This window comes from Protopterus annectens, chromosome 3.part0 (genome assembly GCF_019279795.1).
Source record: "Protopterus annectens isolate FY-2018-M chromosome 3.part0, PAN1.0, whole genome shotgun sequence".
In the NCBI taxonomy this organism is placed as follows: Eukaryota; Metazoa; Chordata; order Ceratodontiformes; family Protopteridae; genus Protopterus; species Protopterus annectens.
In genome coordinates, this window is record NC_056731.1 from 1,164,646,147 (window position 1) to 1,164,672,477 (window position 26,331).

General features: G+C 39.8%; 1 protein-coding gene across 1 annotated transcript in view; it reads right to left on the minus strand.

Moving 5' to 3' along the window:
- Positions 1 to 2,056: 2,056 nt before the first annotated feature.
- Positions 2,057 to 26,331, minus strand: part of NBN (nibrin) — a 1,386,396-nt gene continuing 1,362,121 nt past the window's right edge. The window contains exon 16 of the mRNA XM_044065389.1: positions 2,057 to 2,265. Within this exon, the coding sequence (XP_043921324.1) occupies positions 2,232 to 2,265 (34 nt within the window). The 3' untranslated portion in view covers positions 2,057 to 2,231. The remainder of the gene's footprint in view (positions 2,266 to 26,331) is intronic.

Below are 26,331 nucleotides of genomic sequence, written 5' to 3' on the forward strand. Positions count from 1 at the left end.
CTATCAGCATGGCACATCTTGACTTGGCAGTATCTGCCCACTCTTCCTTGCAAAAATGCTCCAAATCTGTCAGAGTGCGAGGGCATCTCTTGTGCAAAGCCCTCTTCAGGTCACCCCACAGATTTTCTATTGGATTTAGATCTGGGCTCTGGCTGGGTCATTCCAAAACTTTAATTTTCTTCTGGTGAAGCCATTCTTTTGTTGATTTGGATGTATGCTTGGGGTCACTGTGTTGAAAGGTGAAATTCCTCTTCAGGCATCTGCTAGAAAGCTGAAGATTTGGTGCCAAAAATGACTGGTATTTGGAACTGTTCATAATTCCCTGCACCTTGAGTAAAGCCCCAGTTCCAGCTGAAGAAAAGCAACCCCAAAGCATGATACTGCCACCACCATGCTTTAACATGGGGATGGTGTTCTTTTGGTGATGCAAAGTGTTATTTTTGCGCCAAACATACCTTTTGGAATAGTGGCCAAAAAAGTTCAACCTTGGTCTCATCAGACCACAACACATTTTCCCACATGCTTTTTGGAGACTTTATGTACTGTTTGGCAGATTTTAGCCGGGCCTGGATGATTTTCTGTGTAAAGAAAAGGCTTCTGTCTTGCAAACCTACCCCATAGGCCAGACATACGGGGAATATGGGAGATACTTGCCACATGTAGTACACAACCAGTACTTGCCAGACATTCTTGCAGCTACTTCAGTGTTGCTGTAAGTCTCTTGGCAGCCTCCCTGACCAGTTTTCATCTTGTCTTTTCATCAATTTTGGAGGGACTTCCAGTTTTTTGCAATGGCACTGCTGTCCCATATTTTCTCCACTTTTTGATGACTGTCTTCACTGTGTTCCATGGTATATCCAATGCTGTGGAAATATTTTTGTATCCTTCTCCTGACTGATACCTTTCAACAATGGGATCCCTTTGATGCTTTGTAAGCTCTCTGTGAACCATGGATTTTGCTGTAGCAGGCAACTGAGTAAATGTCAGGAAAATCTTACTAGGACAGGTGAACTTTATTTGGAGTTAATCAGAGTATGTACCCAAGAAGACTGAATGCTGTAATTAAAGCAAAAGGTGCTTCAACAAATTATTAGTTTAAGGGTGTGCACACTTATGCAACCAACTTATTTTAAGTTTTTTATTTTTTTATATTTTTCCCCTTAACAGATTTGTTTGTTTTTCAATTGAATTGTACAGGTTTATAGGTCACATTAAAGGTGGAAAAGTTTTGAAATGATTTATTGTGGTCTCATTTTTTTATATCACAAAAACCTGGCATTTTAACAGAGGTGTGTACACTTTTTATATCCACTGTAGATGGAGGGGAATCATTAAAACTCCATCCTGTGGTGAAGCTCTGTTTCCTGCTTAAGATCATCCACGATAGTGCTCCTGAGTCCTCATTAAGGAACATCAGTCACGCAATTCTTTCAACAGCCACCATCTTTCTAGTCACAACACGTCAGTGCTTTTCTTTATGGTGTTAAATGGCAGGGTTGCAATTTTTGACATTTGCAGCAGTGCTGACATCATGCACCTCCCAGGGGGGAAAAACAGTATACAGGAATTAACCAGTGTAGGTCTTGACTGGTAATGTCAAACCTCCATGGACACTTTCTGGACTGATATGCAGGCCCATAAAAAAAATACTTTACAAGCAGTAGTTAGCATCATGATCAAAACTGTGTAAGTGAAAAAAAATTGGCAGACTTATGTAGCCAATGTGTGATGTCTTTTGCACTGATTAGGTCCACAGGTCTTCTGAAGAAAAAAATGCAGAACACAGATAATTGAAAAGTATGAACCCACACAAGGATCCAACAAGGACAGTACTTGATGTTAGCTCCAGCACAGCCATAAAATGTGAACACTGAAGTTATTGCCACAAATACGACTCTAACCCACATGCGTCTACAAATCCCTACAAGGCAAAGTAGTTACTCTATATAATATGAAACTAGATTGCATAAACCTGTTTGGAGTAAACCCATTACAATAAAATGAAGCAACAAAAACACACAAAAATAATTTAAAAGTAAATTTGAGATTGTGGAAATATATTAATACAAATATTTATTTGCATATATTTTTAGTCCAAGTGTTTATGAGATTCTGTACAAAATGTCTGCAGTTTAGCCATCTGTATGGTTAAACGGAATTAAAAAGATGTAAGGCATTATGATCTTTTTTACAATCCATATCCTCATCTGCAATCTTTAATGACCATTTCTCTATCTGCGTCTTTTTGCCATTTTAGGATCATATCTGTAGATAAAGAGATAAATAAACTGTTAATATACACATAGCTTACTTGCTCTGTTTTTCAGGATAAAAATTTACATATTACTTATATATCACCGTAATCATCATATAAAGTTTGCACAAAACAGTACTGACACAAGATGCAATAACTGCACCAATAACAAAGTTGAGGATGTTGTCTCAAATTACTGTTCCTAAAAATCAACATCATCACCTCAAAAAAATGGCAGTTCAATGAATTAGTACTTAAGGTAACATATCTGCAGACAGCAGATTATTTTAAATGACACAAGACCCTTTTTTGTAATGTCCTAAACAGAATTCTATAGTCCCTTTCCTGCTTTAACTACAAAGAGTTGCTAAACTCGTTTCTGTAGACTCTCTAAATATCTTAATTACACATGTGGATTATTTGCAAGACCAGACTGCACATGCAAGTACTTTACCATTTGCAGAGTAGCTTAGGAGGATGTTAGTATTACGTTTCTGAAAAAGTTCCTCTTACATGGAACGAAAGTGCTAAAACTTACAATAAAGAATCTGTTTGTGGTTTCCGGTGCAGCATTTTTTCTTTTTTATAAGTGTTTTTGTTACGCTGTTCGAGGAACAAGTTTATCATTTGCAGAGGAGCTGAATAAATCTTTTATTTTCTAAGGTAAAGGTTCAACACTCAGCCACAAGTCTCCTAATTACTTACTGTTCAACTGGCAGCAGTCCTAGAACAGGCATCATCTACATCATAACCACATTTAATGAAATACATCCTCACCTGAGCAGATGTATGGTCTAGTCTGGTGATGTCTTCCATTATCAAGCCGTGAGAAAGCTTTTTAGCCACATTTTCAATCCATTCTGGCATATCCCATTATCATCACACCACATAGGCAGGACCGGCAAACTAGATGGTCAACTAAGGAGCTATGCTTCGGAGGGAGCCATAATGGCTTTTCTCATCTTTTCCTTTGAGTTGAAGTGTTGGGCAATCATACCACTTCTGAAGTTCAGTTGCTAACATAAGCATGACCTATTTCATTTTCCTTTATGTTTACATAGACGGTTTTGCAATTCTACATTACTTCCCCGACTCTGGTCCCCTGCGTCCTAGTGCTACATGACAGTGACACGACCAGCACATTCAGGAGTCATAGGGTCAACTATGACATTAAGAATGTTGCAGTTTCTTGGATATTTAGTTCAGAGCAATACTCCAGTTTATATTCCCCATGAAGCAGTATCATGCCCTCCAGCCGATACATACATACAAACACACACACACAATCAAGTGAAAAAAGCTTGCAACGAGGGAAAAAACCCACAGCACTGAATTCCTTAACGCAAGTTTATTATGCAATACACAGCGTTTTCGCCACTCTTAAAACGTAGCTTCTTCAGAGGAAGTTAAAAAACAAAGGCGCCAAAAAAGTTTTTTAAAAGTGTATTGACATCATTACATCACTTCCTTAAGAAGACTGACAACCAACCGGACATTAGAACAAGCGCATATACTAAAAATAACTGCACGTAAGCACTCATAACTAGTAAACAATGAGATGATCTAAAACTAACCTCTAATAATACTACATATACAAGTACTTAATAAAAGCATAAAAAATCTAATTACTATAAAAAACGTATAAATAAGAAATATGTAAATATAGCAAATAAAATTGTAAATATATATATAAAAAATATATATATAAATATGTAAACATTTAAAGTCTTTCAAAATACAGTAAATAATACCTATATATTAATGGTATTTCTATATAATAATCCACAAAAACCAAGAGACCAAACCAAAACTGTAGACGAGGAAGAAAACAAATCCTGCAGCAGCAAGAGCTTGGACAAACACGTTGCAAGAATAAACCACACCACAGCAATAGCGTAATAATCTTTACTCCATTATTATGAAAGGTAATAATGATACAGTTGACGAATTCCTTGCAGCTATTAACAATACAGTTGATTTTTTAAAATTCACCAAAGGGGAAACTGGTTCGAAAATTAATTTTCTGGATAACCTTTTTTGGTGGGATTCCATCAAAACTAGATTTCAAAGTAGTATTTTCAGGAAAAATACATTTACAAATGGATATTTACACTTCAAAAGTGGACACCCATTACACACTAAAAAGAACGTTCCGAAAGGACAATTTATCAGGGCCAGTCGAATGACCACTAAAGATACTGATTTTTTTGAAGAACTAGAATTCATTTCAGAAATGTTTATTAATAGGGGTTATGATTACATGCTCTTGGAAAGAGCCAAGAAAGAAGTGATAGAAAAACGTAGCACACAATATCAAGCTATTTTAAATGATACAGTTGATCTAAGTTCTCTAGGTACTAGTAATGAAGCAGGTAAAAATAAGAATGTGATTTGTTCTCTGGATATGACTATAGATAGCGAACATATTAAACAAGTTCTAAGAAAAAATTGGAGAATTTTGCAAGGAAACGCTGAGATTAGTCAAATCATTGGGGAACAACCCCTTTTTGTGTTAAGAAATGATTATAACATAAAAAAAGCTTTAGAATTCAAGAATTATAATAAAGTGGGAGTAGATGTTAACAACTATACAAAGGGGATGTTTCCATGCTTTGGGTGTAATATGTGTAGATTTATTTCACAAGGCCCATACATTTTGATAGATTGTATAGATAAAACTTTTGAAGTTCCCCAACATGTTAATTGTAATACAAAGGGTGTTATTTATATCAGTTTTTGTAATAGCTGCACTGCATATTATATTGGAATGACTGTTAGATGTTTAAAAACTAGAATACGAGAACATTTGTACAGTATAAAAAGTAGAGATACAAATAATGCTTTATTCAAACATTCGGTTGTGTGTCCTAATTTTAAGAAATTTCTTTTTTCAGTTTTAGAAGTTTGTCATTCAGACCTGAGGGGGGGCGATTTCAGGAATTTTGTCGAGCAGAGGGAGACCTTGTGGCAGATTCGACTGAGATCTGACCGACCCCCAGGTCTTAATGACTCTAATAATATCAAATGTTTTTTGAAAAACAAAAAATTATGTATAGATAAAAATATTATAACAGAATTTTTTATTTAGACTGTCTTTTTAAATAATTCTGATTATATTTATTGGATAATTGGATGCTCATTAAGTATAGGGTATTTAAATGATGTTTTAACAGTTGTTATGTATTCTGAAGAAGTTTTTACGAAAGCGTGTATGGAGTAAAGATTATTACGCTATTGCTGTGGTGTGGTTTATTCTTGCAACGTGTTTGTCCAAGCTCTTGCTGCTGCAGGATTTGTTTTCTTCCTCGTCTACAGTTTTGGTATTTCTATATAACCCTCTAAGATACTAAAAAATAGTAATAATAAGTGGTGCACACAAATGCAGTCACTCAATATAGTGGTAAAACTTTTTAACAATAAAGATGGGACAAGACAATATAATCAAATTTGTGGACAAAAGAATATAATCATATTTATCTCAAATAGGATCTACATTTTAACACTGGTGCAATATTACAATATTCGTTAAGACCTGGTGAGTTAAAGGCATCCAATTTAAGCTGCCACACCAATTCACGATTCTCCAAAACTAGTGAAATTGGTCCTCCTCTGATAGTATTGGGAATGTGGTCTATGCCCATAAATAGGAAACTATGTCCAGGATAATTACTAACATGCTTGGCTAATGCATTTTCGCTTTTGTTATTCAAAATGGCGTAACAATGCTGGTAAATGCGTTCTTTGAATTTCCTATCGGTCTTTCCGACATAGAAAGCGGGGCAACAAACACAAAAAGCCAAGTAAACAATAGATTTGGTGTCGCAAGTAATCTTAAATCTGATATCATATTTTCTTTGCCCAATACTAAAAGAACTACCTGCCTTTATAGTATTGCACCAGTTACATAGCCCACAAGGAAAAGAGCCCCTAACCCTATTGAAAGTTTGATTGAAAAAACCTCTCTGTAGTAGTTCTTTTATATTGCTACCTCTTTTATAGACTATCCGTGGTTTTGTTCCAAGTTTTTCCACCAAGGAACTGTTAGAAATGAAATGCCAATTCTTCGAAATAATTGCTGCAATTGAACTTGAATTTAGATTAAATGTAGTAACAAAACTATTAGGATAAAATGGCACATCTGTTTCCCTAGAAGTAACAGTGGAAACAACAAGGGGAACTGAAATAGAAATGTCAGCAAGTTCCATCAAATTAGAGGGAACAGTAAGTTCTCTATCAAGCAAAGGTTTAAAAAAAAACAGTATTTCTTTTGATTTCAATCTCACTGGTTAGTTCATCAATTAAAATTTGCGGATATCCTCTATTAAGGAACAATTCTTTTAGAAAAGCGCATTCTAATGTAAAGTCAGCAAAATCACTACACATTCTCACTGCTCTCACTAATTGGCCTTTCACAATAGCTCTCTTCAATTTGAAAGGATGAGAGCTAGTGAAGTGTAGGAATGAGTTGACATAAGTGTCTTTCCTAAAAATGGTGGACCTAAGTCTACCAGTGGACAGATCTTTTTTCAGTCGGACATCTAAATAGTCAATCTCATCTGTAGCAAATTTGTGCGTAAATTTCAAAAAGGAAGTTGTTCCATTAAGAAAATCTACAAAAGATTGTGCCACAGTACAATCACCTCTGAAAAGAATGAACACGTCATCAAGGAACCGAGTGTAGTAACCAATTTTCTCTTTCCACACTGGGTGATTGAAAACAAAATTTTTTCCCAGTGGGCCATGAAAATGTTTGCTACACTGGCCCCACAAGGGGACCCCATAGCAACCCCTTGTTTTTGAATGTAAATTTCATTTTCAAAAGTGAAAAAATTAGAAGACAAGACAATGTCTAATAATTCAGTGATATTATCTATTTCTGCTCTAGGTGCCTCCAATTCGGCTAAGAATAACCCCACCCACTCTATAGCTTCTTCATGTGGAATGGAGGTATACAAGTCGACGACGTCGATCGTGAGAAAATTAAAAGAATCCTCCCATCTAATATTGTTTACATTTGATAAAAAGGACCAAGAATCCTTACAAATGCTTGGGATCAACTTCAAATATTTCGAAAGTACAAAATCAATATATTTAGCACTAGGGTAAGAGATCGAAGACCTCCCATCAATGAGTGCTCTCATAGGTGGATCATGAAAGTTTTTATGAACCTTCGGTATCCCAAACATAACAGGGACCTTTGGGTGAATGATGTCAATGTATTTCAATAAATCGGAATCAATTCTCCCTTCAATAAAAAGGTCCCTGTAGTAACCCCTTGCTCTATTAACACAAGTATTCATTTCGTTACGTGAGGAAACTTCATAAGCTGAAGAATTAACACACACACAATCAGAGAGAGAGAGAGAAATAAGAGATGCTAGCCCACCAGCCTGTGTTTTACTAATGAGACAATGCAAAGGAACAGTATAACTAAGCAACTTTAGCTCAAGAACAACTATATTCAATGAAGAAGGTGAAGAAAATGAGTTCCTAGAAGCTATTCTTTAATGTATAAAGAAAATATTTCTGAAAAACAAAAGGAGCGCTTAGCTGAGGCACCAAGGATCCTCCTTCACTATGGCAACACATGAGAAGTAAGGTAAGTGAGGGCACAGGGGGAATTATGGGAGGGAAAATCTGAAAGAGCTCGATACTAGAAGTACTAGCTGATGACCGGATCAGATCCAACAAGCAGCTTCAAACCTAACATTGAAAACGGATGGCTGGACAAAATAGGATCATGATATACAAATTACATTGATAAACTGAAATATTTTAATAACAGAGCAGTATATAAAGTAAAGGAGCAAAATAGAGCCAGTAATAAACTATGCCCCAACTCATGACTTGGCACATAGATTTTCCTTTTTGTGGGGTCATGACAAGATGAGAGACTTGGTGTTTTGGCAGAGGCATGACACTGAGCAAGCACTTAAAGAAATGTGGGAAAATAATTACTCTAAAGATTATTAATTAGATACAATTAACAAATGAGTATGATAATTTTGGTCCTACTGGTTCTTTATGGAAGACAAACTGATATGTATCAACTGAAAGACCAGATGTGGAAGAACATGGAAAATGAAATTAAAGAGTTTCTTTCGGCTAACAAAAGGGAAAAAAATACAATGGAAAAATGAATACAGGGTGCTTTGGGGCTTCCACATTTGGAGACATACAGTTGATATAGAAAGTGTACACACCCCTGTTAAAATGTTGTGATATAAAAAAATGAGAACACAATAAATCATTTCAAAACTTTTCCTACCTATAATGTGACCTATAACCTGTACAATTCAACTTGAAAAATCTGTTAGGGGAAAAATATAAAAAATAAAAAACATATACAATAAGCTGGTTGCATAAGAGTACACACCCTTAAACTAATACTTTGTTGAAGCATCTTTTGATTTGCAGGAATTTCTGGAACATACTGGTTGTGTAGTACATGGAACAACAATCTCCCGTATTCTCCATATGTCTCGACTATGGGGTAGGGTTGAAAGACGGAAGCCTTTTCTTACACAGAAAAATATCCAAGCCTGGCTAAAATTTGCAAAACAATACATCAGGTCTCTCAAAACCATGTGGAAACATGTGATATGGTCTGATGAGACCAAGGTTGAACTTTATGGCCACAATTCCAAAAGGTACGTTTGGCGTACAAACAACACTTCGCATCACCAAAAGAACACCATCCCCATGGTAAAGCATGGCAGTGGCAGTATCATGCTTTGGGGTTGCTTTTCTTCAGCTGGAACTGGGGCTTTAGTCAAGGTGGAGGGAATTATGAACAGTTCCAAATACCAGTCACCTTTGGCCCAAAACCTTCAGGTGTCTGCTAGAAAGCTGAAGATGAAGAACAATTTCACCTTTCAACATGACAATGACCCCAAGCATACATCCAAATCAACAAAAGAATGGCTTCACCAGAAGAAAATTAAAGTTTTGGAATGGCCCAGCCACAGCCCAGACATAAATCCAATAGAAAATCTGTGGGGTGACCTAAAGAGGGCTGTGCACAAGAGATGCCCTCGTAATCTGACAGATTTGGAGTGCTTTTGCAAGGAAGAGTAGGCAAATATTGCCAAGTCAAGATGTGCCATGCTGATAGACTCCTGCCCAAGAAGACTGAATGCTGTAATTAAATCAAAAGGTGCTTCAACAAAGTATTATATTAAGGGTGTGCACACTTATGCAAACAGCTTATTGTATGTTTTATTTTTTATATTTTGTCCCCTAACAGATGTTTGTTTTTCAATCGAATTGTATATGTTACAGGTCACATTAAAGGTGGGAAAAGTTTTGAAATTATTTTTTGTGATGTCATTTTTTTACATAACAAAACCTGGCATTTTAACAGGGGTGCGTGTACACTTTTTATATCCACTGTACTATAAGGCCACAGAATTAGATTAATATATATGATTCAGGATACAGGATTGATGTCCAAATAGAAGCACATGATAGGTATAGTGCCCACTGAGGTTTGTAGCATATGAACAGATCTAGGAAATAAATTAACATTCTATACAGCTTATATACAAGTATTAAGCAAGCTGAAGTTAGACATTGGAAAACAGAATAACATAAGCAAGCTATGCTTTATATATTAATAAGAAAAACACAAGTAATTGTGTTATTAGTATTTCATGAGCATTTCAAGTAGAAAGAACAAAGAACCAAGGTTTTGGAAGCAGATGATAAAAAATGAAGTAATAAAATGGAATGAAGCTAGACAAAATTTTTACAGTTCTAATATTAGAGTTCAAGGAAGATGTGCAGAGGTTGGGTAGTCATTTTATTAAACCACAAACAGATGTTATAATTGAGGCTAGAAGAGAAATGACAGACCTGACAACTGTAATAAGTAGAACATATAAAGCCGTAACAGACAACATATTACAAAGGTAAAAACAGCATGGAGTGAACAATTTAAAGACATTACAGATGATTAGTGGAGGGAAATGTGTCAATCTAGATATGCAACTAAATCAAGAACATTCAGAATTTCTGCAATAAAATTGCAGAACAAAGTATCTAAGATTCTAACAGGTGAAATGCCAGTAGTCCAACTGTTAAGACTTATATAATGTAAATGAAATAGTAGGGTCACTAATGAATTCCTGGTTTCAAATAAGGCTGTAAATACTTTGTGTGTTTAACTAATCAAATGTGATTAAAACTAGATAGAATAGCTGATTGTGATACTTGGATTTGCATGCACAGTAAGCACTGACATGAGACTGCTTTATTAGTGTTTTATAAACATATAATTATAAAATGGCTGTATCAGCAATCACTGCCAAAATAACAAGTGCAACATGCATGGGGACTGCACAGCATGTCACACTGAAAAAATGTTGCAATAAGGTATACACAAACAGACACACACACAGATATATATATATATATATATATATATATATATATACTTTTGCTGTAGCAACATAGATCCATGTATATATATATATGCTGTAGCAACATAGATCCATATATATATATATATATATATATATATATATATATATATATATATATACATATATATATATATATATATATATATGTGTGTGTAAAAAAAAAAGGAAAACTAAATTAGAGAGACCGGTGAAATGACTGGTATGCCTACAGGCCCAATTTGCACAAAAGATGGTCTTTTAGGGCCTTTCTAAATGTTTGTTTTAGTTTAATTTGCCATCTCATGAATGCTAGTAAGGGGATGCATAGTTTGGAAGTCATACAGTAGAAAGCTGACTTGCCACAATAACTGAGACTTGGGTGCGTGAGTCAGGTGAAGGTTGGCTGAGCAAAGATTATGTAACTGGTACACCTCTTTATTTACAGCTGAATGACAGAATACTATGATAACAATGGTGTATAACACTTTATTAAAGGGTGAGTGGGAGAACATTTACTAGTATTATAAATGCAAGTAAGCTCAGCACTAAGCTGCATCATGACCAGTTACTGACAGAATTCTAGACAGTTTTAGTCACATGACCAGAGGGAAATCTGGTACTCCTGTTAGATGCATGCGCAAATTTGGAGGCGTGACATGAAGGTAAATTAGTAAAAGTGTTGCAGGCCTTAAATGGAACTGGAAATGGTTAAGATGTAGCAGGTCTATATTAAAACATCGAACGCTTAAAACAGTGAATGATGTTTCATCGGCCCTTTTTTCAGCGAAAGCTGAAAATGTCGACACCTCAGAACAGCGATTTCTTTCCTAGGGAAAGAAATCGCTGTTCCAACCAAAAACAAAAAAAAAAACAGTAAACACTTCCAAACACATACACACTTACCTTAACCCTAATTCTACCCCCCCCCCAAAAATAAAAGTAAACAGCTGAAAACACATGCACACATAACTCAACCATACATCTAACTAAAAAAAAAGTAAACATATGCACTTACATTAACCCGCAACCTAACCATAAGGTCAGTAACTGTTGCACATTCATACTCGGCGGCTATACCGGAAGGGAATCCCTGAGACCACACTACAGTGCAGAACATGGCAAAACAATGAAGCGGTCAAGTGACTTCTTTCCCAGGGAAAGAATTCACTGAACAGCCGCTCTTTAGGTGTCGATGAAAACGCATTTGACAAAATGCGTTTTCGTCATTCTAATAGGAACCCGATGTAGCAGTTATGAGATGTGCGTTATCTGTCATAAAAGATCTGACCCTATAAAGAAGTTCTAATTTTCTATTTGTTCTTAAACAGCGGTTTTAATATGCTGATCAGATTTTTAAACCTCAAAAAGTGTGCCTTCTAGCCATTATTACAGATTTGCTGCTGTGAGAATCCAGGGGCTGATTACTGCTGAGGTTAAAATTTTGAGCTTGCTTTTAGTAGCATTAAGATGAATCCTGTTTTCTACCAGTCAGATCAAGATCATGACAAATAGTCTGAATATGTAAAAAACCCTGAAGTCAGTAGTTTTTTGGAAGAACAGGACTGAATCATCAACCCACACACAGAGTACAAGATCACCTGAGACGCAGAATACAGAAATACCGTTAACTAGTAACGTAAAAACAAGATGTCTAAATACAGAACCCTGGTAAGGGTAAGTTGAGTACCCATTTTCTGCAACACCCTAATCTACATTTATGGAACTAACTGAATTTTACCATCTTTACTGTAAAATGCAACACACCTGGCTACAACAGAGATTTTCTGTCAATATAAATGTAATAAAGTAATAAATGCACTGAAGCTTATCTCCCTAGTACAAGTACTTAAAATACAGTGTAAATCTCTTTTTGCAAGATTTGGTGCAAACTAAAGTCAAGCACTTCTCTGTTAACTCCTGAAGTGGCCCTTTAGCCACTTTCAGGTTTCCACAAACACATTTATTTTTACACTTATGCTAGCCTTACTAAACTAAGCATTTAACACATCAAGTGTTTATTTCTTGGCTCTGCTTCATTCCGTGTGGAGTTTGAAAGTCTTTCCTGTATCTGTGTCTGCGTTGGTACCCGTTTCCTCACAAACTTCAAAGTCATGTTTGTAGTTGAAATAGTGGTCTTCTGAATAGGAATGTGTGAATCTGTGCATCCTGCAATGGCCTGGTACCACTTTCAGGATTAGCTTCTCTGTCTTGCACCCAATTAAGTGAATTAAACAGCCAATCAGAAAAATGAATGGATGCATACACAGTAGGGCTAAACATTCTGAATTTCTCCATATATGATAGAGCCTTCTTTCTACTTAAGAATGTTTACATTTTGGTATCACCACCACATCTGTCCTACATACACTCACCTAGAGAAAAGTTACTTTACTCCTCATTCTGAAGAGGTGGTGACTCAAAAAATAATGGTATTTAAGAATATGTAAAACAAACGTGGGATTTTTGAAGACGTTAGGACTAGGTTAGTTGCTTACTGCATGTTTAGAATCAACTTACAAGCAGGGAGATTAGAAGAAACGAGTGGGCCGAATACTTTTTTTAACTGCTTTTAAAACCTACTTAAGTGTTTTTTATACAAGTAAATCTTTTAAAATCTACTTCCATGTGGCACATCACAAGTAAAGATTTAATTAACACTGATACCCCTTCCTAAAAGCAAGACACAGAGAGCTGAGAATAAAAGGAAATCTTATTTTTACCAAGTATTTATTTTTTTTTATTTTACATTTGTTAACCGGGCTGGTCCATCTGGATACATATCCGTTTTCAGTAGAGGCCCGAGGAGAAAAGCTCCAATACACAATAGAAGTACATATTTAAATTGCAAGATTCAAAGTATTGTTACAACAAGAGAATACAGCTTACATATGCAGGAAAGAAAAATTTACATAGATGTTATATAAGACTAAAGGACAGACAGGAAATTATACACAAAACATTGATTTCGTAAAAGATACTGAAAAATAGACTGAAATCAGAGATTTTCCTTATTACTAAAAGGAAAGAGAAATTTTAGAGATCTGCATTAGGGAACTGGGCTGGGGAAGTGGGCTAGAAATCATGAGATATGTAGTTAGTCAGGTTCTCGACATGGGCATGTCCATTGTGTGGAGAGATATTCTTTAAGTTTAGCTTTGAAATGATTGAGCGAAGAAGTAAGTCTAAGGTTGTTTGGCAGGGAGTTCCACTGCTTGCCAATGGAATTTGCATAAAGGGCATCCCCACCTGAGTTTTTTGCTTTAATGGTTAGGATCTGGATGCTGTTTGATGATCGGAGACTGTTGAGGTTAGTATATGGAGTTAGAATTTTGCACAGTGAGGGAGTTCTATCAGGATGGTTGATTATTTTATAAGCTTCAGCGAGTTGGCTAAGTTTGAGGAGATTTGGCAGTTCCAACCAGCCAAGTCTTCGCAGATTAAGGCAATGATGGGTTCGATAAGGGGAACCTGTAGTAAATCTGGCAATGTGGTTATAGGCAAGAGAGAGCATGTTAAGTTCACGTTTATTGAGAAAAGAGAGGATCGGGGAAGCATAGAGGAGGGAAGAGAGGAGATGGGTGCGAGCAATAGTTAATTTGGTAGTGGGAGTTAGGAAGTTTTTAATTCTGTACGTAGATCCTAGTTTTTTGTTAACAGACTTTATTGTTTGGGTAATGTGTATGTCAAATTTGAGCTTATGATCAATAGTGACACCTAGCAGTTTGGTACTGGTGACAGGGGTTATGAGGGTCCCATTATTGGATTTAATATGAAAGGTTGTGTTGTTAGTGTTTGGGAGTTCTTTACCTAGAGGTGAGAACACGTTGGGGAAGAAAAGTAAGAGTTTGGTTTTAGCTGGGTTAAGTAGAAGTTTTAAGTCAGTGAACCATTTTTCAACTAGTGAAAAACAATGTTGTGTGGTCATTTGGAGATTAGAGAGGGAGACGTCGGAGCAGATTAAGGTAGAGTCGTCGGCATATTGTATGCAGGTGGATTTAGGAATGACTAATTGAAGGTCATTTATGAAGATGGAAAACAGAAGTGGGCCCAGTATCGAGCCCTGAGGAACGCCTATGGTATTCGGGAGCAGTCCTGATATTCTGTTTTGCCATAGGACAGCTTGTTGCCTACCAGTGAGGTAGGCATTGAACCAGTTTAGTGCTGGAGTGTCCAGACGTAGAGTTTCAAGGATGTTGAGAAGGAATTGATGATTGACCATATCGAATGCTTTTGATAGGTCCAGAAAGAGGGCAGATGATATGAGTTTGTTATTGCGATTGTTGTTGATTGAGTCAGTAAAGGAAAGGAGGGCAGTGGTTGTACTATGGTGCGGACGAAAACCATGCTGGGCATTGGACAAGAGATTATTAGAGGTCAGATAGTGAAGAAGTTGTTTGTGGATGCATCTTTCCATGATTTTCTCTATGGGGGACAGGATGGCTATTGGTCTATAATTTGACATTTCCAGGGAGGTACCTCCTTTGTGAAGTGGAATGATATAGGAAGTCTTCCAGATTGAGGGAATGTTCATCTCAGTTATAGATCTGTTTATTAGTATTGATATGGGGTAGGCTATTTCATCAGATGCAATTTGTAAGAATTCCGCAGGAAGGTGGTCAGCCGCTAGGGTAGTTGGTTTGAGTTTTTTTAGGAGGGAGCGCACATAGGAGGAAGAGACTGGCTTTAAATTAAAGGGGGTAGGGTTGCCACGTTGCAGTTTAGCAGCAGGTGGGGAAGTGGAGGTAAGGTGACTGGCTAAGGTTTGGATAGTCTCAGTGAAGAAGGAGTTAAAGGTGTTGGCTACTTCTTCTTGGCCTTTCTCTAAGAGTTTCTCAGGGGTTGGGGTGGAAGTTTTGCCTGGGTGCAGAAGGTTGTTAAAACCTGCCCAGAATTTCTTTGGGTTGTTGTGGTGTTTTTGCTGGAGGCTGCAGAAGTATTGTTTTTTGTCTTGGGTTATGGCAGTTTTCGTGGCATTTCTTAGTTGTTGAAATTTACAACGGTCTTGGGGGGTTTTTGTGGCTCTCCATTTTTCCCAGGCTTGGTCACGAAGTTTGATTTTGGATTTAGTATCAGTAGTGAGCCAAGGTGCTATGCGAGTTTTGGTTCTAATTTGTCTATGTGGAGCATGTGAGTCTAGTATCTTAAGGAACGTGTCATTGAAGTGGGACACACTCTCTTCTAGTGGAAGAGTCTTTAATATGGTCCAGTTGCAGAATTTCAGGTCAGCAAGAAATAATTGAGGGACGAATTTTTTTTTGTTTCTGATTAATCTATACAGGGGGGTGTTAGAGGTTGGGCATTTATGTTTAATAATATAAGTTATTAGGTGATCGCTGAGGTCACAGGGAAGGGTGCCAGTGGTGTAGTTATTAGAGTCTCTATTAGTAAGGATCCAGTCAATTATACTTTCTTTTTGAAGTGAGTTGCCTATTCTGGTTGGGGATAGGATATTTTGGGAGAAACCATATAGGTTAATAGGTTGTGGAGTTATGTGGGTAGAATAGAGGGACCAGTCAATGTTGACGTCTCCAAGAACTATGGTTTCTTGTGGGTAGTTGATGGCTAGCCAGCTCAGGGATTGCTCCAGGTTTTCTGTGTTCTTCCCTGGCGGGATATAGGTTACAATAAGGTTGATGCGTTTTTGAGTGTTTAGGCAGATCTGTAGGGCTATAATTTCTAGGTTTGAGATCATAGGAGGTTGTACTTGGTTCTTAAGGATGTTTAGTTTATTTTTAAACATAATAGCTATTCCTCCACCTTTTTTCTTTGTACGATCAGCCCTGAGAATATTGTACCCGGGTGGGAGGATCTCTTCATTCTTAGTAGAGGGTTTTAACCATGTTTCGGTTAGACACATGATGTCAGGGGAATGACTAGCTATGATGGCGTGAAGGTTGTGAATTTTGTTGTTAATGCTTCTTAGGTTCAGGTGTAGTATTAGAAGGGAGTCAGTAGGTTTTCGGGTTAAATTATAGGGATTAGAGATTGGCATAGTGGTGGGACCTGGGTTTGGGTGAATATCTCCGTCGATGTTAATAAAATTTTTCAAGTAAACTAAAAGTCTTTGTAGTTTAAATAGTATTTTGAGATTAGTTTTGTTTTGTGAAATTTTAGGGTGTTGAAGTGTCGGGTGGACTATTTTGGGGGATATATTTTTGTCCTGGTAGATTGAGGGTGGTATATAACTGTCATGGAGATTGAATTGGGAGTTGGTGTGGCACTTAGGGAAAGGAATGCCTATAAGAGTTTGGTTTTCATATATTGTTAGGATATAGGTGGTGATGAGAAGTATAATTATGATGGGGGTAATAGTATAAGTGAAATTTGCCATACTGAAGTAGAGAAGTGGGTAACGAGTGGGGGAAGAGACTTTGTGTGGGGTTTGTTAGAGGGTTGGGCCTTGGGGTGGGAGGAGTTATGGAGTTTGACAAGGGAGCCTTGGATTTGATTAAGTGGGAAAGTGGGAGGGACTATTTGTAGCTATAAAAGTAGGGATACTGGGGGCGGGTGGGATAAGGGGGCAGGGAGGGGAGCGGAGCCCGAGCGAAGCGAGGGCGAAGCGGAGCGGGGCCTACACCGCCAGGAGACTTTGCAGGGTCTTAAAGGTAACAGTTTCCAGTAGTATAACTCAACACAATGGAGTTACTAGTGCTGAATTTATAAAGATACAATTTTTTACAGGCTTTGTATTATTAAAGTCTTAGGGTACTATTGTTTTGTGTTTACCCTGATTTTTAAGAAGAGTTGAGGCTTCTGGTTTAGTTTTCTTTTGTGGTCCTGATGGGCCGCTGTTAGGTCTTGGGATCCACAGGAGGTTAGGCAAGGGAGGGGGCTACCTATGATACAAGTGAGGGAGAGAGAGATGAGTATTAGTGTTAATAAGGTTGAAAAATAGTACTAGCAGGCTAAAACAGCTATCCTTTTTAGCCACAAACACACTCAAATGCCTTCATAATCCATAAGTATGCAGTTAATGAGAAACATTCAAATACTATGAGATGGCATCTAATGACTTCAGCTTAGTTAAATACACAGCAGATACTGAAATTATAACTTTAAATGAGTTCAGCTCTAGGTCGCTAATGCATTATGCTTAAAAGATGCCTAGAGTTAGTCAGGAACATGTGCAGGCCTTTGCATAGTCTTTAAAACACATTCCTGTACATAAAATAGCATCCAGTTACTTTAAATGATTGCAGAATTAGGTCGCTTATGGTTTATGATAAAAAGACATTAAGTGTAAGTCAGTAACATTTGCGAGCATTTACATAGGCAGTAAAACACATTCAGGTCCTTTAAAATAGATTATTTTGCCTTCGTATACTTAGAATAGCGTTCAGATTACTAAATTATAACTTTAAACGACAGTAACATTTGCGAGCGTTTACATAAGCAGTAAAACACAATTCAGGTCCTTTAAAATAGATTCAGTTGCCTTCGTATACTTAGAATAGCGTTCAGATCACTAAATTATAACTTTAAATGACAGTAACATTTGCGAGCGTTTACATAAGCAGTACAACACAATTCTGGTCCTTTAAAATAGATTCAGTTGCCTTCGTATACTTAGAAAACATATGTTGAAAGCAATGAATTTTAACAAAATTCTTAACAAATGGATTCTTGTGATGCAGAGTAGAATGCTATTTAGAGAAAACATAAGGTGAGATAAGTCACGAAGATTGCTCATCATCCATATAGCCTTTTAAAGACAATCTAGACAAAGTCTTGCATGGTCAAGAAGTACTGAGTAATGCAAAATAAACTTTTTCTAGCAACAGCTTGAACACAAACAAAACCAAACTTTTTAAACTTTTTTGATGAATATAAACTATCAGACTCCTATGCTACACCTTATTATACTGTCATAGTTAAAATATCTGGACATATACTAGCATTATTTGCAAGGTTACGAAAATAGAAGTTATGTTCTTACCATAACGTTCCATGTTAGTTGTCTTCTTCTCGCCTTCTTCTTGCTGGATGGGTTCGGAGCCGACCTCGGCCCGACTGCCACTCTAAAAGCTCGAGAGTTGGTTCCACCGGCTCGAGGCTCCCCTTATATCCCACAATGCTAGGCGTGAGTTACCTCAGATCTCGTTTGTAAGCTAGGCCCAGCTTATAATAGTAACAGAATAACTATAAACAAAGTCCACCTCTATAAACCAGGGAGAAGAGAAGGGTGACCTACATCCTGATCCAGGAAAATATGCACAGCAGCATATACCTAAAGTAAAGAGGTGGTAGAAAGAGAGGTCACAATCAAAACTCCTCTAGGTCTGTCCAGGCCAGGGGGAAGGAGGGTGGGACGCAAGAATGCGAGAGAAGACAACTAACATGGAACGTTATGGTAAGAACATAACTTCTATATGTTAAGTTGTCTATCTCGCCTTCATTCTTGCTGGATGGGACCGCGTCCCTAGCACCTTGTCCCGGGTGGCCTAACGGAACAGACTCTTGAGAACAGTGGAACCAAAGTTAGCTCTATGCCTAGAAGCTAAATCCAACTTATAATGAGAAATGAAAGTGTGAGGAGTAGCCCAAGTAGCCGCTGCACAAATGGTGTCAATAGGCAGTCTGTCTTGGAAGGCTATAGAAGTAGCCAAAGCTCTGGTAGAATGGGCTTTAGGTTTGTTAGGCAGCTTTTGGTGTCTAATTTCATAAACAAGGGAAATCAGAGATGTTAGCCATCTAGATAATGATACCTTTGAAACTGAAAGTCCCTTTCTGCCTTCTGCATAAGAGACAAACAGCTGGTCAGATTTTCTGAATTGTTTGGTTCTATCCAAATAGTACCTTAACTGATGATGAACATCTAGCCAATGCAATTTTTGTTCAGACCTGTTAGAATATTCTGGAAAAAAACACAGGGAGGTCAATGCTTTGATTTAGGTTACACGCCGAGGCTATCTTAGGTAAAAAAGACGGGTTGGTTCAGAAGATACCCTGTCCTTATGGAACAACAGATAAGGAGGTCGACAGCTGAGTGCATGAAGTTCTGAAACTCTTCTAGCTGAAGTAATAGCTACCAGAAAGAGTGTCTTCCATGATAGCAATTTTAAAGAACAGGAGGCTGCAGGTTCGAAAGGGAAAGAATCAAAGAACTAAGAACTAAATTTAGGTCCCAAGGAGGAGGAGGATTTCTTATAGGAGGTCTAAGTAGAAAAACTCCCTTCAAAAAGGCTTTGCAAAGCTTGTGGGACATGATGGCAGACTCTGAAATGCCCACATGAAAGTTAGAAATAGCTGCCAATTGAACTTTAAGAGTAGAAGGAGATGAACCTGCATGGAAGAGTTCAGCTAGAAAATCAAGGACTATTTGGATGGAAGCAGTGAAAGGATCTATGTCCTTTCCTTGAGCCCAATAGGCGAAACGTTTCCACTTACTCAAATAAATCTTCCGAGTGGAAGATTTATGGGAAGCTATCAAAATATCTCGGACAGAGTGAGATATTTGAGGAAGCCTGGCTAAGGTTGGAATTGGAGGAACCAAGCAGTGAGGTTCAGAGAGGGAAGGGAGCGATGAAACTGAGCCGACTGATGGATCAAAAGATCTGGAACTAGGTCCAGATGCCAAGGTCGCTCCAACAGAAAATGATGTAGAAAGGGGAACCAAACCTGTCGAGGCCAGTAAGGAGCAATGAGGATCAACGAGGCCTTCTGAGCGATAGCTTTCTGTATCACTTGAGAGATTAGTGGGAAGGGAGGAAATGCATACAGAAGTCCCCGGGCCAAACTTGGACTAGAGCGTCTCTGCTGGGCTGGCCTGGTAACGGGAATAGGGTGAAATAATCTCTGCACTTGCTGTTTTGGGGAGTAGCAAAAAGGTCGCAGCAAGGCTGACCCCACTTGAGAAAAATTTCTCTCACAACAGAGTCTTTCAGAGACCACTCGTGAGGCATGAGGATAGCTCTGCTCAACTTGTCCGCGATTTGATTGGACTTCCCGGGGATGTGCGTTGCTATCAGAAACTGCTGAGAAGAAATCGCCCATTGCCACAGTCGGAGTGCTTCTCGACACAGGGGGTAGGACCTGGTTCCACCTTGTTTGTTGATATACCACACTACAGACATATTGTCCGCCGGGATTCGTATCGTTCCCAAGGGAAGAGAGTCTTGAAGGGCTTGCAACGCTAAAAGCACTGCTCTCATCTCTAGAACATTTATGTGCAAGTGGCATTCGTCTGGTTGCCATGTGCCCTGGACAGTTCTGCCCTGATAATGCCCCCCCCACCCGATCAGGGAGGCGTCCGTTGTCAGAGTAGCAACCGGAGGGGAAGGGACAAAGGGTCTTCCCAATAAGAGCTGAGGGGAAGACATCCACCACAGAAGATGATTCCTGCATGTCTGCGTAATCATAATGGTGTGGGACATCGGAAGTTGCTGGTATGACCATTGCGTGAAGAGCATCCATTGAAGGATTCTCATGTGGAATCTGGCTAATGGAAGCAGAGGTATGGCAGCCGCCATAATCCCCAACACTTTCAGAACTAACCTGGCTTTGATTCTGTTGCTGCTGAAGAGGAGCGAGACCAGTTTGTGTATGTCTGTTATTCTCTGATCTGTTAGTCTCGCAGACATGTTGACTGTGTCTAGATTTGCGCCTATGAAGGTAATAGTACGACAAGGCGACAAAACAGACTTTTCGCAATTTATTGAAATGCCTAAATTTTGACAAATGCGAAAGGTGTAGTCCCTGGCCATTAGAAGAAGATGCTTGGTGGGAGCTGTGAGGAGCCAGTCGTCCAAATATGGAAACACCTGGAATCCTTGACGTCTCAGGTGAGAAGCTACCACTGCCATGCATTTGGTAAACACCCGGGGGGGCAGTGGTGAGACCAAAGGGCAGGGCCCTGAATTGAAAATGACTGGTTCCCAGCCTGAAGCAGAGGAATCTTCTGGAGCGTCTGTTCATTTTTATGTGATAGTACGCATCCTGAAGGTCTACAGAGCACATCCAGTTTCCCTTTCCCAAAAAGGGAAGGATGGACTGCAGCGTGACCATCCAAAATCTTGTTTTCTTGACTGACTTGTTCAAGATACTGAGATCCAAAATTGGTCTCCAGTCCCCTGTTTTCTTTGGAACTAAAAAGAACGTGGAGTAGATTCCGGATCCTTGCTGGTCTGCTGGAACTGGCTGAATTGCTCTTTTTGCAAGCAGCTTTGAAATTTCCAAAGCTGCAAGATCCCTTTGAGCGGGTGGAACATCTGGAAGGGATTTTTTTGATTGGTTTGGAATGCGAACGAAGGGAATGGAATAGCCTTCGGAAATGATGGACTGTACCCATTTGTCTTGAGTCAGGGATAGCCAGGCTTCTGGGTACAGTGACAATCTTCCCCCGACTGCCTCCGAAGGTGGGCAGTCGGGCAACACCTCAGGGATGCTGAAAGGGCTTATCAGAGAAGGCTTCTCGATTGCCCTGGTTCTGCGGACCCCCCCTGCCTCTAGGGCGGCGACTACCATTGTTGTTTCCCCCTCTGCCTCTGGCGGGGAACCGACTCTGTGCGTCAGGCGAAGTCCCTTGAGATTGTTTATGGAACCACATTTTCCCACTTTTCTGGCCTTTGGGGTAAGGCCTAGAAGGAGTAGAAAAACGGACTCCGACGGCAGAAAGAGTCTTGCCATCTGTCTCGCACCTAGTCAAGGTTTCTTTCACTTGAGGACCAAAAAGAGATGATCCATCAAACGGGGAATTAGTGAATGACGTTTTAAAGGGGTCTGCAAAGTTGCATAGCCGCATCCAGGCATGCCTGCGTAAGGCCACACCTGTCCCTGCGGCCCTGCTCGCTCCATCAGCCGCATAAGAAAGGAGGCACATGGAGGAGTTAGCTATGGAGTTCAGGGTAGCCAGCTGAGTGTTCATCTTGTCTTGAAAACCCGCAGTAGGATCCTTCAACATGTCACTCGCTTCTTTGATCAAGTCTCTTTGAAGACGAGTAAAATGGCATAGGTAGTTCAGCGAACGCATAGCAAAGGTCGCTGATGAGAACATCCGCTTCCTGCACCTGTCCATAGACCTAGATTCTTTGTTAGGGGATGAACAGGCACTGAAGGATCAGCTAGTTCCTTCTTGGTGGCAGCAGCTACCACCATAGCATCCACAGAAACACCTTTTGTGAGAAATTGCTTGTCAGTTGGTGCTGTTATAAATTTGGAAGGTCTCCTGCGGGTAGGGTCCACTGAATCAGGAGCCGCCCAGGCCTTCTTTGCAACCACCTGCATGAGGGGATCAAAAGGGGGGGACACCCAGGAGGTGGAAGGGCGAGAGCCAAACGCCTCAAGATACACAGATTCATCCTCCGAAGGGTTAAGGGCTGGCCAATTTCCCCTCTGTTTCAGGATCTCTAGAATGTCTGCGAAAGAGACATCTTCAGAAGGGGAAGGTGGGGAACCCTCGGAATCCTCTAAATCTGTGTCAGAGGTGACAGACTCAGGTGAGTCTATGTGCTTCCTCTTACACTTTCTCTTCCTAGGGGGCTCCCCTGCCAATTCAGGAGAGGCCTCGGAAGAGGATGAGATCCCCACAGGGGATTCTTGAGGAGCTGGCTCTCTGCGATCTGGGATGAGGGAGTGAGTCGACATAACCAAAGGCACCAAAGAGGGAGGGGTGGACGGAGCCGACTGTGGAGTCGAACAAGGTTCCAACACACTCCGCATGACCTCGAACGCACCCCTGTCTGGCAGAGCCAGAGGTCCCCGCTCCGAGAAGCTGAGAACCTCCCTCGGCACCGACAGAGATGGCTCCGAGGCCGATGTCGGAGCCGAACTCACCAGGGCCGAAGCACCGAGAGGGAGAGGGGGGTCGGACAAGGGTCCGATGCCACTCACCCCCTCGGAGCCGACGAGGGAAGCCCGGCGCTGAGATTCTTCAAAAGAAGAAATCGGAGCCGACGGAGCCGAAGACAATTTTATCGGCTCCGACGCTACCTCAGTCTCGGTCCCGAGACGCCCCGGCTCCGAGCTCAAAGGAGTCGGAGGAGGAATATTTATTGGAACAAGTTGAGGCATCGACTGATGAGTCGGACTCTGGAGCATTTGGGCCAGTGCCTCGGACTTCAAAAGTCTACTCACTACCCTCTGGAGGTCGTGATCTGAGAGCCTCGATGACCTGGAGGAGTGAGATCTGTGGCTCCGTTCAGACAGCAGGGGAGACGCTGGAGCCAAATGAACGGAGCCAAGGGACGGTGACCTCGATCTCTTTCTAGATGTCGGCTCCGATGGTCTGATCGGAGCCGACCCAGGAATCTCTAATGCCTCGGCTCCGGCCGGAGCCGAGGAAACCACGGGTACTGCAGTCAAAGACTCATAGGCTCCAGCCGGAGCCGATGAAGCAGTAGGCTTCGAAGCCTTAGGCCTCGACTCTGAAGCTGGAGCCGAGGTCTTGGAAGCCTTAGAAGGTTTCCCCGATGACACAGAAAGGGAACCTTCAGGCTTAATCAAACCCCTCAAAATTAGTTTATTTTTTCTCTCCTGCAGGACTCTAGGGCTGAAGCCATGGCATACAGCACAAGAGTCCTGCAGGTGTAAAGGTCCCAGGCAATACACACAAGAAGTGTGACCGTCTGTCAGAGACATTTTCTGACAGCACGAGTCACACTTCTTGAAGCCTGAGACCTTTGTATCCTTGGACATACTCAAGGAACCGAAGTGTAATCACACACAGAAAACACACACACACAGATTACACTGATAGGGGTTCAAAGGGAATTATTTAAACTAAAGGCAAGTTAAATTAAAACTCCCTAATCAAACACATACACACCCTAAGGATAGGGAAGGAAGGGCCCGAAGGCCTTAGGGAAAGAACTATAAGTTCTTTAGAAAAAAAGGGGCTGGATAAAAGGTAGAAGGGATAATATCCACTACACTAAGGGGAAAGAAAAATACACTAAGCTAGCTTAAGTCTAAAGAATTTAAACTAGTCTAACTTTCACTAACCTGGAGCCGGTAGAAAACACACCTCGATCGCTGTAGAGGCAAACGAGATCTGAGGTAACTCACGCCTAGCATTGTGGGATATAAGGGGAGCCTCGAGCTGGTGGAACCAACTCTCGAGCTTTTAGAGTGGCCGAGTCGGAGCCGAGGTCGGCTCCGAACCCATCCAGCAAGAATGAAGGCGAGATAGACAACTTAACATCATACTATAAATGAACTAAAGAGCAATGATATAGGTGGACCTTATATCCCTAGATACAAACCAGTTTGTCTTTGTAAAGGTAGATCATGACTGATCAATCTGGTTGAGCTCCTTGAAAGGGTTACTGGGGTCTGGGAAAGGCACATATAAGCCATACTTATCCTATGGACCTTGCCAAGGCCTCTGACTCTATTTCCTTGCTGGGACTACTGACAAACTCTCCCAAATCAACATTATGCCATACACAGTTTGATGGACTAGTAACTGGATGTCTGATATAATCCATATGTTAAAGTTGGTTGTATTTGCTCTAGACAGAAAATTTCACCACTGATGGTCCCTCCTCTTTGGTAAATATTTATGTGACATAAAGCCAGTATCAATGGACTATGGCTGACTGCAAATGGGGAAGTTAATTTCCTTAACATTCTTATCTTGGAAGTGCAATTCACTGCATCATCCCCTGCTTTTCTGTTAGCAGGTAGCCCACTGAAATTCTTGACTTTCTTCTATGTTTCCACTGATGTTAACCCACTCAGTCCATTCTGCCTGCAGAACTCTGTGCATAGGTTACTTTAAAAGGTCAGTGAAAGTAATGTTTTTGATGCAAAGTAATATTGCTGGGTTTTTCCTTAGTGCAGACTGCTGCTGATCATGCTGTCAGAACACTGGATTTTTTTTTTTTTTTTTTTGCAACTGATCTTTGGAATTTCATTGAGAAATACAGACTCGTGTGAATCACTACATTAACTAATGCATGCAAAAGGGAATTAAGAGACTTTGTCCAATTGATATTTTTCTCAATGTTGTATGATATTTGTACATTTAGAACTCCAGCTTCAGGTACATAAAGTTGACTAGCAGTAAAGTTACAATGCAACTTGCAATTTAACAAAGCATTTATAGGTACTGTTATTTGATTGCATTGATTATAAATGTTGTGTTTGTATGTAGTGAGACATGCTGAGAAATAAAACTCAATTTATTGACAAGCTTCCAATAAAAATAGTTCTCACTGTAACATAAGAAACACACTGCTACCTCTCTCTCTAATTCCTCAACTGGTCTTCATTGTTAGTGGCTTGCCAAGACTAGTTTGCCCTCTATAAGTGAGATGTGCACAGCTGAAAGGTAAATGGAATAACTTAACTCCACACACCATCCATAGCCTAGCTGAACAGGTATTTTAACAATGGCAGCACGTTAATATATGTAAGAAGACATACTTCTGTGGGACATTTCTTCCTGGAATAAGTGCCCTACAGCAATTAATTAACAAATTAAGTTTAAATGTCTGTTCTGTACAGTTAAGTACAGACACAGAGTCCTGCCTGCTTACTTCCATGTTTAGCCTTTTAATTCTTTCCACACCCCTATGAGAATCCATGGCTGCCCCCCCTCCAGAAACTGACATAATAATACTGCATTTGATGTCAATATTCTTTCTGTCCTCGACTGATGGGCTCAGACCTGAGGCATCAGATCTGACTTGGCCGCTGTAAAAGCTCATGGCAACTTAGAGCTCTTGAGCTTCTCCC